This window comes from Sorex araneus, chromosome 1, assembly GCF_027595985.1.
Source record: "Sorex araneus isolate mSorAra2 chromosome 1, mSorAra2.pri, whole genome shotgun sequence".
In the NCBI taxonomy this organism is placed as follows: domain Eukaryota; kingdom Metazoa; phylum Chordata; class Mammalia; order Eulipotyphla; family Soricidae; genus Sorex; species Sorex araneus.
The window spans coordinates 123671051-123683094 of NC_073302.1; the positions used below are offsets into that span (position 1 = coordinate 123671051).

Genomic DNA, 12044 nt, shown 5'->3' on the forward strand with positions numbered 1-12044 from the left:
ATGCACACTTGCACTCAGTCTTAAAATTACTAGTTAACATCGGTGGAAGAGAATGGGCACTGGTGGAGGGATGGGTAAACAATCACTGTATGACTGAAATGCAAACAGGAAAGTTCATAAGCCTATAACTATACCTCACGGTGATTCACTAATAAAAATAATTGCTAGTTAAAATTGATAATTAGTAAGGATCCTATTCTTTTTGTGTTTACTCTTTTTATCTTTACAACGCAGGCAGTTTGAGCGCAGCTAGATTTGTTATCCTAGAGCATAAAGTGGTAAAATAGAGGCATGCCTCATCTTGCGGTTTGAGTAACTTTAGGCGAGTTTAGAGAACGGTAGTAAGCTGCTGCCTTTTCTTTTCTCTTGTTAAGCGCAGTGCTCGATTGCGTGCCGGGTCTTCCCAACAAATGTCAGTTATTTTCCCAATTCTCAAAAGAGGGACGCTTTCACAACAGTTGTACAATCAGGCAAAAGAGCACACTCTCGTGTTTCCTTAAAGGGAAGAAACCTGCCATAAAGGAAGATAATTAAATTTAGCCTTAGAAAAGTCTTCTTTGAAACCTTCTAATCGAGACTTGCAGCTTTTTGAGAGTGCGCACGCTTTATTCTTCGATTCTTCCTGTTCTGGGGTTCGCATTTCTCGTGAAAGTGAACTGACAGAGCAGGAAAGCGGTCTAAGCAGCAAAACAAAGCCAGCGAGCGTGCTTCGGGTGCGCCAAGATTAATCAATATTCCAGAAACTCCGGGTTTCCCCCCGCCTTCCCAGAGGGGTGTTCCTTTTTCCCCCACTCCCCCTTTCCCGGGCACTGACTCCTCCCCTTTTCTTAAGTTGTCCTGATAGTAACTTGCAGTTTCAGAGCACATGCATGCCGCACGCGCTGCGTTTTGTTACTCCGCTCTACCTCCTGGGAAATTTACCTTGTCATTGCCTGGGGTAGCGTCCACTCGTTCCAAAATCAGAAAAGGTAAGTCTAACGTCCTGAATCCCCGCTGAGTTTAATTTCTCCTTGCAGTTCTCTACGGGTGCATTGCCTTTCCCAAGCAGAGGCGCAGTGAGAGTGAGCTAGCCATTTTGGTAGATAAAGTCCACGCTGGTCATTTAGAGCGGTGCTTGTGTATGCGGGGGTCCTCTCAGCGTGGACTCGAGTCGTCCAGGGTGAATTGGAGGCGGATTGTGGTTCCAGATCGAGGAAAGAATCCAGCCTGAGTAGCTCTGGATTCTTTAAAAGTGACCGTTAAAGGGAATCAGATTAGATTTTTTTTTTTTTTAAATCTGGTCTGGAGTCTCTCCTTGTTCACTTCTCTCGTCAACTTTTCATGTGCTATGAAATTTTAAATTCAAAGTCTTCTAATCACCTACTTGCGACCTGCCATTATTTTTAAAAGTCAAATTGTTAAGACGGGTCTTATTTTTTTTACACTTGGATTTGCCCAAAGCTTCCGAAGACTCCTCTCTGCCTTCCAGTCCCCAAAGACGCACACGCTGGCCACTGGTGTTGCCAGATACACTAGCCCAGGGGAGCGACAGATTTTTACTGTATAATTATAAAATACAAAGATTGCGGATTAAAAATCTGTAAAGCAACAGAGGAAAGCCCCCTCACTTCTCCCTCCCCCCCTCCATACACACACACACACACACACACACACACACACACACACACACACACACACACACACACACACACACACACACACCAAACTAGCTGATTTCCACTAAGGAGAAATTTACTTAGATATATTTCAGTAACCCAAGAGCACTGTAAAGAAACAAGAACCCACTGGCTGTAACGTTTGGAATGAAAACTGGATTCATCTCATCTGTGCTAGAAATTTTTTAAGCCTTATAAATCAGTGATAGTTTATTTAAAGGACTCCTGTATGTTTGCTACCCCACCCCCCAATGCTACTTGGTACTTCTTCTGGTAATAAAAATGAAAATGAATTATGATTTCAGATAATTTATAGACATGCCCAGGCTGCTTCACTTATTTCATGGAAAAAAAATTTTTTAAGTTACCCTGTAAAAGAGTCCAGTGTATATTTCCAAGTCCTATGAGTCCTTGTGTTCTTTTTATGACCATATTTACTAGTCAATACATCACCATGTTATTTTCTTTAATGAAGAAAATAGTAATTATTCATAATAAAAAGATGAAACTAAAATACCAGTTCATTTTATTGACCTGATTATGGCTTTGCCATCTATATAACATATGTCATCAAGTAATTATTGAGTACTTCCTGTGCATTCAGTTCAATTGGACTTTTATTAAGGGCTCACATTGTGCAAAGCGCTAGGCTAGGGTCTGGGGGTAGGGTAGAGGTGGGGGAGTATAATCACATACTCAGCTCTGATGAAGCCTTGATATTCTCATTGGCTGTAAGGAATTTTTTTTAATAGCATATAAGTCTCCGCTTACATGTTCTGAATGTACAGTCATTTCCCTCACATATCCAGTAAAAGGCAGGTTCTAGCCTTGAACCCTGGAGTTGCAGCTCTTCCAGCCTCAGATTTCTCCAGAGAGAGCTCAGTTTGGAACTCTTGCTCTGATGTGGGGCAGGCCAGATTTGTTAAGGCTGGAGGTTTAACTCTCTTTCTCTCCTATTTTAGTTGCATTTTTCTACCACCAAAGACGTCTGGTTTTCTGAGGGTGATTTCGAAGCATTGGAGTGCAAAGGGAAGACAACTACTCAGAGAAGTGAAACATGACTAAAAGCAATGGAGAGGAGCCCAAGGTCGGGGGCAGAATGGAGAGATTCCAGCAAGGCGTCCGGAAACGCACACTCTTGGCCAAGAAGAAAGTACAGAACATCACAAAGGAGGATGTTAAAAGTTACCTATTTCGGAATGCTTTTGTGCTGCTCACTATCACTGCTGTCATTGTGGGTAAGTCATTTGATAACAACAACAGCAACACCACACACACACACACAAGCTGGATCTTATTTCTTGCTTCTCCTGGGCATCTGGCTGCCTGAGAACATTATCAAATGGACTGATTGGAGGTATTTAAAATAATAGCTCAGACTTTGCTCTGAATTTGAAGATTTTATTTCCATTAAATAACAGTTTATGGTATGTTTGCTGGCAATATACAGCAAATGCATGAGAATCTGGAAGAAATATCATTTGACATGATACAAATTAACTCTGTTAAAAAGGAAAATGAATCAGATATTTCCTCAACTCATGTCGGGGCACATGTGTGATAATTTAATCAAGTCTGAGCAGTTAAATAACAATCAAATCAAGCAACCATGATTAAGTTAGGCAAAATATGAATATTATATAATGTCACTTTTCACATAAAACTCAGTTACACATTGAATATACGTGAAATGAGTCCCTACTAGTAATTATAGTCTAACTGGTACTGTCTTGAAGCTGAATATCAAGACTCAGACACAGAGGCTGAATCTTTCACATGTTTGCACTCCCTCATCCAGTAACTGGGAAAAGTAAACTAGAAAAAAATGTTAGCACAGATCTTTCATTCATTCCAAGTGCCTGCCATAAATAGCTATACCTTTTTTTGAAACATTTCAGTCTCTTACTAATTTAGCATTGTTGACAGAAATGTGTACTAATAAAACATAATTGCTTTGTTTGATTTGTTGGCCTCCAAAATTATAACTCTTTTAGTTATGGTTAACATTGATCCTACTTTAAAATACAAGCTGGGGGAGAAAAAATGCTTAGTTGGAACTTTGGACTGTACCAATATAGAAATTCTTAGGCTGGTGGACAGATAAGCCAATGCTATGCTATAAAAAGTTCTAATTTAAATTTTTACTGAAGTCTCACAACTTCCTCCAAATTTGTTTTTTTCTCTACCTTTGAGTTTTGTATGCTCTCCATCATATAATAAATGGTATAAAAAAGAATTCTGTAGCATGTAAATATAAATAACTTTATTCCCCCAAATAAGTTTCAGACTCACCTCATTTTGGGTCTTGAATTGCAATTATTGTCAAGCTGAGTAATAAACTGCATAAAGTAAGTATGAACATTTATAAATAACTATTCCAGCTACTTTTTAGGTATTTTACATCCATGAGTTCACTGGTTCATTAAAAAAGCCTGTGAAGTGAATATGTAGATATAATTATAACAATGTTCGATTTATAGATGAGGACACTCAATATCAAGAGAAAAAGTAATTTGCCCAAAGTTACATTCTAGTAAATTCTATACCTGGAAGGCAAATTCAGGCTAAGGCCAGTGGTCATTCTTCAGATCATTCTGCCATCCTCCTCTCTGCTCTTCTGATTGGTGTCTACCTTATGAGAGATGCCAAGAAGAGAAATGTTGTGTTGTGGATACCAGTGAGTAAGCAATGATGTACTCAACAGCATCATCACTTCACTGTTTGTTTTACCCTGTTCAACTCATAATTTAAACTCATAAGTTAAACCCAATTAAGTTCACCCAAATAAACTCATAGGAAAACTTATCATTCTCCTATGATTAAGTCACACACCCCTTTCATTGTTTAAACAACACCCACTTATTTTGCAATTATGTGTGTATGATAATAGAATTCAGTTATCCTAGGATGTGTTGGGAAAAGATGCTGAAATGCTTATTCAAAATGGCGTTCTAACACAAGAGCTCAATTTCTAGAACAGAAATGCTTCATTTAAAGAATAGAGAATGGAAAGTAATAAAACTTGAACATGGAAAGCAGATTGATGTCGAAGGAAGTTCCTAAGTCATTACAAAGAAACAACACCTCTAATAAAAAGGAAGATAATGCCAGGATTTAAGAGTCCATTTTCTCTAGGAGTTCTGGGATCATTTCCGAGCACAGTGACGACTTCTCTAACTTTTGTGAGAACTGCAATGAATTGGCTGAGCTGGGGTGGATAACTTGGCAGGATGCCCTCATGTTGGCTTTACTAATAATGGAAACTGAGGAGGTAGAATTAACAAGAAGAAGGCAGTAACTAAGAAACAAACAAAAAGCACTCATTGACAGTCAGAGAGACCACTGAATGTACATTAAAGACTAAGAATCAGACAACTTAGCAGCAGAGTTAGGAGAGAAGGAAGACCCCTTCAGTATCTCTTGGAGTTTCTTCCACTGTGTGCCCAGTGGATTTAACTTGCCACTGAGTACTATGTCTACACCAGTCTAAAAGAAATAATAGGAAAGATCACATCTGGACATAGACTGTCTTATGCATTTGGTACTATTTAGAGGAAAACTAGGAATGTGCTAGCATGGAAGAAGAAAATAGCTGTCTTACTCAAAGAGGTGAGGAGAGAACCATAATCATATTTTAGGTCAAATTCTCAGGTTTTGGTCATTTTTTAGTATTAATAAAGATAGGAAAACATATATTTTATAATGATGTTTTTGTTCATTCTGTTCTATCTTGCTAAAATTGAAATTAATGGACACTTAGTAAATAGAAATTAAAAGTATTAATGATCTCTAAATCCCAAAGGGTGGATAGTGATGATTCTCCACATATAATTTTTCTGCATTACAATGGTGCTAAAGCAGCACACCATGAGCTTTTCATTAGGGCATTGTTTTTCATTTTCAGAACAGTATTCATTGAGTTCAATAAATTACATGACAACATGACAACACTTTATTATAAAATAGGTCTTGTGCTAAATTATTTTACCCAATAGTAGACAAATTTAAGTGTTCTGAATTTTTCAATGTAGGTGCAGCTAAGTTATAATGTTTGGTAAGATAGATGTATTAAATACTTCTTGGCTCAAAAGAGTTTCAACTTATATGGGTGGTTGGGGGCATAATTCCACTATAAATCTAAAAGAGCTGTAGAAAAATATTAGCGAGGAGGATTGGAGACATAAGGATCAAGCCATTTAGAATAAAGCAGAAATTATGAATATTGTAGTATCATATCCTCTGCAAGCACAGACACAATTTGCATCCAAGGATGTTGTTTCTAAGCAATGGATGTTGTTTCTAAGCATTACTGATGTCTTTTCTGAGTGATGTCAAAAACTAGATGTAAAACTAGATGTACCATGCTAACAAAGCAAAAAAGAAAGCAACCTGAGTGCAGGCAGTTCCAGAGGCAAAGTCCCCTTTATTTAAAAAAAGGAAAAATGGAAAGCCTATCTATTAAGGACTCATAATTAAAGTTTTCCATAAGTATCTTTCAGGGTCTTTGCAGACATCTGTCTCGCAACAAAAGCACAATAAGAAGAGAGGTTTCTGTCTCTTTCTGTTCTTTCTCCAAGAAGCACTTTCTCATTTCCAACGGTGGGAAACTGTGGTAGCCATATCAACTGATAGAAAGGGAAAGTCCTGTGTCACATGCATTCAAGTCACAGAATGTAGGCTTTTTCCATGGTCAAGGAACAAATAGCACAAGACAGGCAAAATGTCCTGAACAAGAATTGTGAAAAAAAAAAAAAAAGGCCATAAAATCAACTGTAACACACAGACACTGTAAATAGATTTTCAAGGAATTAGGTTAAGGAGAATATTCTTTAGGAGTTATTAAGCAGCAAATAACACCCTTTTTCTACCTTTTGTCCAACATACACACATACACACACACACACACACACACGTTGTGTTTAGATTGTCTTAAAGTGAGTTTGAGAGAAATTGTTGTTACTTTAGGAAAGAAAACATGCTAAACAGATTTATAAGCAGCATCTCTGCCTTTCCCTATACTCTGACAATTAATTGAAAGTGCACTCAAATTCAATATACACATGCATAAGAAACTGGTTTTGATAGCCTCCTCTTGGGATAGGTGTTATGTGTCTGAAGAATTAGATGGAAGAAATTTGACTGTTCTCTAAAGGTTCTGTACTGACTCATCCATAGGAGAGATGGAGAAAAGTTATGTTGAGAGGCTCATTAAAGGACCACTTGAGACCTCATGGTTGATTGCATATGAGAATGAACAGAGCAAGTGGACTGCAGTGGTCTGATTTCTGGTTTTGGTAAGCAAATGGCTGTTGCTTCCACCAGTGTAGGTAGAATACTAAAAAAAAAAAGAAAAAAAAGATGGGGAAGGGGATAGAAAAAGGATGGAATTATAAATTCAGTTTTGGACTTGCTGAGTTTAAAATGTCAGATGTGAGTTAGGGATATGGCTCAGTGGTGGAATGCCTGCCTTGCATGTTTGAGGCCCTTACATGTTTTTGTCCCTGATACTGCAAAATAAGTCAGAGGCTAATATTTCAGATGCTGCAGCAATGGAGGGTCAGTGGATGCAAGAAGCATAGAATATAGAGATTTGGGATGTACTCTTATGATCTCTAAAAAGGAAGGCACTGTTTTTAATATTAAGTAGTAATCAATTAATTAGATTATCCTCCTGCATAAGTTACTCTGTATGTGAAGCGCATGTATTCTCACAGAAGCAATAATCTTCCAGATATGCCATAGTTGTATTCTCTGCCTCAAATACGCGTACACAATCTCTAGTGGAATCAAATAGTTCCATCCATGTGATTAACTATTAACTATGGTACTGAAGTAGTTATGATAACAAACTGACCAGCTATTGACTTCATGGAGTGGTCACAGTCTGACATCCAGGGTGGCATCCTCTTGGTTCATTGAGTGAAAAGCATCTCCACAGAGGTTAAAAGACAGGAATGCAGAGAATAATGAATACACTTCTGGTCAGAATTTATTGTTTCTTCAACAATTCCTGGAAATGAGAGGAGAGAAAGGAGGAGCAGGAAGTTGGGGAGATAGACCTTCCTCCTGGTGTTACCAGAACTCAGAATTGGCTATCACTCACAGAAGTCTCCCTAGTAGACGGCTGAGGAAAGAGTTAGGTCAGAGGAGGTAAGAAACTAGAAACTATGCATCATTCCTTACAGCTGCATAGTATTCCATTTTGTATATATACCAATCTTCATAATCCATTGATCTGTTATTGGACATCTAGATTGATTCCAAATATTAGCTATTGTACTGAGAACTCACCATACTATTTTTCGTTGGGGTTGAACTAGACAATATTCTCACCAGCAGTGATGAGAGTTCCTTATTCACCACATCCCTGTCAACACAGATTGTTCCCAGTAATTTTGATATGAGCCATGCTCACTGGTGTGAGATAATATCTCATTGTTGTCTTGACTCAGATTTCCCTAATAATAAGTGTGGGTGAGCATTTTTTTCATGTGCCTGTTGGACATCTGCTGGTCTTCCTCAGAGAAAACCCTGTTCATTTCCCATTTTTGATGGGGTTTTGGATTTCTTTTATTGACCTTTGTAAGTACTTGAATAACTTTGTAACTCCTTTAGTAAAATTAAATTTGCAAAGTGCAAAAAAAGAAAAAACTAGATTCACAGTGCTTGCTCTGGAGACAAGATGCAGAGGTTGAGACTCAGAACTAGTGTTTGATTTCTCCCTGCTTCAGCTTCCCCCAAGAGGAGATATTCTGAAAAATTATCCGGGACTAACGCAGAAAATTCACACTTGGCTCCTGGTCTTCTCTCCTGCCTTCTTGAAAAACTGGAGCTGCGTCCTTTTGTGCAGGGTATAAACTAGTCTAGTGCAGACTCTAGAGTTGGACACTTGCATCGATGTCCTGAAACTTAGCTCTGGAACATAGCCTCTGTTTCTTCATGTGTACACTAGGATGATTATGTCACCACTGTGCCAAGACTTACTTTCTCATTTCTGCCACTTACCAGCATCAACCTTAAATGATTTATCTAAATATTTGGCAGGTAAAGTTGCCATAAAATGTCACAGCACTGAGGGGAGGGCTAGGGGTTCTGAGAAAAGAACTGTCACCTAGTTTGGGAGAAGTGGCTCCTATTTCCTTGGCAAGAGAAGAGAGCCAAGAGAGTTGTAGGAAGAGAGTTAATATGTGTAAAGGGCTTTCAGGGCAGAGATGAAAGCCTAAGGTAAGTGATCTGTCATTATCTCTTTTTTCCTACCTGGCCTCCTGAGTGGAGGCAGAAAGTAATTCCCAGGGAGCTCTTATCTACCAACTGTTGGGCCAGGGAACACCTGATAGGAGCTGTTTCTCTCGGGATCATGGGAAGTTGTTGCTCAGAGAAAAGAAACGCTTTCAGTATAATTTTTAATGTCATCAATATTACATATTGGTTCCTCATACTTGGGAACTGTCCGAGAGTTGACACATCCCTGGTTTCTCTTTGTTCTCCCCTGTGTTTAGTTTTTATGGCTTCTTTGCTGCCACTTGCCTTCAGAGTGAGGGCAGGAGATGTGAGGGCCTCTCAAAAGGTGGGAGAGGGACTGGAGAGTTAGTTCAGCAGGTAGGGTATTTGTCTTGCAGCCAGCCAACCCGGGTTTGATCCTTGACATCCCAATATAGTACCCAGAGCTCCACCAGGAGTAATTCCTGAGTGTAGAGTCAGAAGTAGTGTAGAAGCCTGAGGACCACCAGGCGTTCCCCCCACCCCTCCGCAGAAGAAATAAATGAATGAATAAAGGGTGGGAGAAATGTTGCTCGTTTCAAACAGAACTGGTAAAAGTGATGTTAAAGTGGGGAAAGGATAAGATAGAAAGTTTAATGTTTAAAATAATCTCTGGATTGCATTTTGCTGAATTTTTATTCCCATTTGTTCAGATGAGAAAACTGAGCAAGCAATTGCAAACCTGTTTCTCTCTCAAGAGAGTAATCAAGTAAGCAGATGTTAAGAACAATTACCTGCAATAACAATGCTACCTTCCATTGTTGAAGTGTTACAAGTTACTAGGCACTTTCCTGTTCCACTCTATGGCAATGGACATCCATGGGCAGCCCTCCTCCCCACTCCTCCTCCCCCACCCCCACCCCCTCTGCTGATTAGTATCTGGAAATGTCTGGAATGCAGCTGATAAAGCATTGTCAATGCAAAGGTCCGAGTTGCAAACCCAGCTCCACCATCAAACTGATTCACTCTAGGATTTAAGACAAATCTCTGGGTCACGCCTTTCTTCATCAGCAGAGTTCATTTGAGTGAATGTCTACTTGCTATTCCAGAGCTCTGTCAGTTTAAGTCAAATCTACCTCCTTCTCTCTAAAGCATCAGCCTATGTGGAATAGAAATGCGAGTGTTTTCTTTACAGTCTAGGGCACTCCATAATCTCAAGGACCTTTATCCTGAATTGAAATGGTGGGAAACCCCGTCTAGCCAGTCTCTCCAATCTAGCGAGCAACTTTGTCTCTAGCCCTATGACTTCCCTGGGTCTACCAGTTTCTTCCCCGGGAGAATAAGGGCCTACGCCCCCTAGCCCCTGTGTGAGGTCACATGTGGGACATTCCTCTGCCCAAGCCACTTCTGCCCTTCAGTCTCCTGCCCGTGTCACCCAAATCAGGGAAATTGTGGGTCTTTGTTTTTGCTGCTGAATAAACAAGAGTGGTGAAGTGTTCCCACTGTTTGGAAGAGGCCGCGGGAACCTAAGCACCATCTTTTCCAAGTTGTGCATTCCAGGTGTTTGAGTGCTTGATATTTCTGGAACACTGGGGCGCTTTCATTCGTCAAGTATTTGGTCTGGCAGCTAGGTGTGCTGTATCACTGCTGCGAGATGAGGGAACACATAGAGCACTTCAGGCCGCAAAGCTGAAGCCATGTGCTCACCAAGTATAAAAGTTCAATATCTTATTAGGTCATGCTTGGACTCTATCAAAATTGCCCTAAGCTTCTTCCCCAGACCAAGAATGTCCCCATCATTAATCTCAACCAAGAAATGAACTCAGGTGGATTGGAAACCAAAAAGACAATAGTCGTTTAAAAAAAAAAAAAAGCCCAAAACTAGGTAAGGAAAATCAACCCTGGATGAATTAAGACAAGGTGGGGGAAAGACACCCCTTTCATCCTCTTGTCTCAAGGATCCGAAGGCGCTTTTGGAGGAGGAGGGGAGTTGAAAGGCACTAACGTTTTGAATTTCAAGACCCAGTTCCTGTGTCCAGAGAGGGCACCTCCATTTCTCCGGTCCCCAGAGAGACGTCTCCAGTTCTCCGCCAATGATTCCAGGCCGCAGACTGCCGCAGCTTCCCCGAGAGAAAACAGTCAGCAGGCTATTAGGGAGAGCGTTTCTATTCAGAATCTCGTAAGATGAAGCTCATTTATCCCTAATGAGAGCAGAGATGGACCTTTTAGGCCCTTCTCCGCTTAAAAGAGATGGCCCTGGCTTTTAGACACATGACATCACTTGAAATTCCATCTGTGAAGCTGGTCAGGCCAAGCCCCAGGGGTCCATGCGCTTGCTGGTGTCTGCAGCTTGTCAATGACTATGAAAGCAAAGGCATCAAGAAGCAAATTAGGAGTTTTCTATGAGAATGCCTCAGGACAATGTGGTCTTCTTTTTTATATTTTATTTTTTTGTCTTCTGGGATTTATTTTTTTAAAACATAAAGTAGCCATGTAAGCAAAGCCGAGATTCGGTAAATTTCCCAAAAATGTGTAAGCTCTGGCACAGCAAGGCTTTAGCTATGTGAAGGATGACGAAATAGTGGGTTACCTTTGCCGAGTGGTTTACAATGTGGTTTTGCAGCTTTGGGATATTTGTAACTCCAGGGCTCGCTGGGAGCCGCCTCTGAGCCTAGAATGACTTTAGCATTTTCAGATTCACTTCCTTGTCTTGAGAAAAAGAGGAGTTGGGTTGGAACGTGATCCTCTCACTATAAATTCAAGCACAGTTTAAGACTTCTTTTCTCTCCGTGGTCCAAATTAAGTAATCTCATTGTTATAACAAATTAAAGCAAGATCAAGGAGAAATCCAGACCTGAAGTGACTCTGTAGAAATACCCAAGCCTTTAGCAGACATGCTGTTGTAGAAAAGAATTCAGCCTGATGGTTGTTTTGTGTTTTGTTTTGTTTTTCATTATGGGTAGGCCTTTCTTTCCTTCTTGTTCTGCTTATTTTGTTATTTTATCTATGAAATTTAATACAATTACAGTGCCCTAAATAAGAAAGTACAAAGTGATATCAAATGAAAGTACTCCGCACTCCCACGTCCCATGAGGATTCAGTTAACTTTGTCTCATGAGTAGTTATGAGTCCATTTTATTAGTTTTAAGTATAAAAATAAATATTGGGACCAGAGAGACAGCTCAAGTG

General features: G+C 39.8%; 1 protein-coding gene across 1 annotated transcript in view; it reads left to right on the forward strand.

Moving 5' to 3' along the window:
• Nucleotides 1–828: 828 nt before the first annotated feature.
• Nucleotides 829–12044, forward strand: part of SLC1A3 (solute carrier family 1 member 3) — an 85747-nt gene continuing 74531 nt past the window's right edge. The window contains exons 1-2 of the mRNA XM_004605545.2: nt 829–968; nt 2618–2893. Of these exons, the coding sequence (XP_004605602.1) occupies nt 2713–2893 (181 nt within the window). The 5' untranslated portion in view covers nt 829–968; nt 2618–2712. The remainder of the gene's footprint in view (nt 969–2617; nt 2894–12044) is intronic.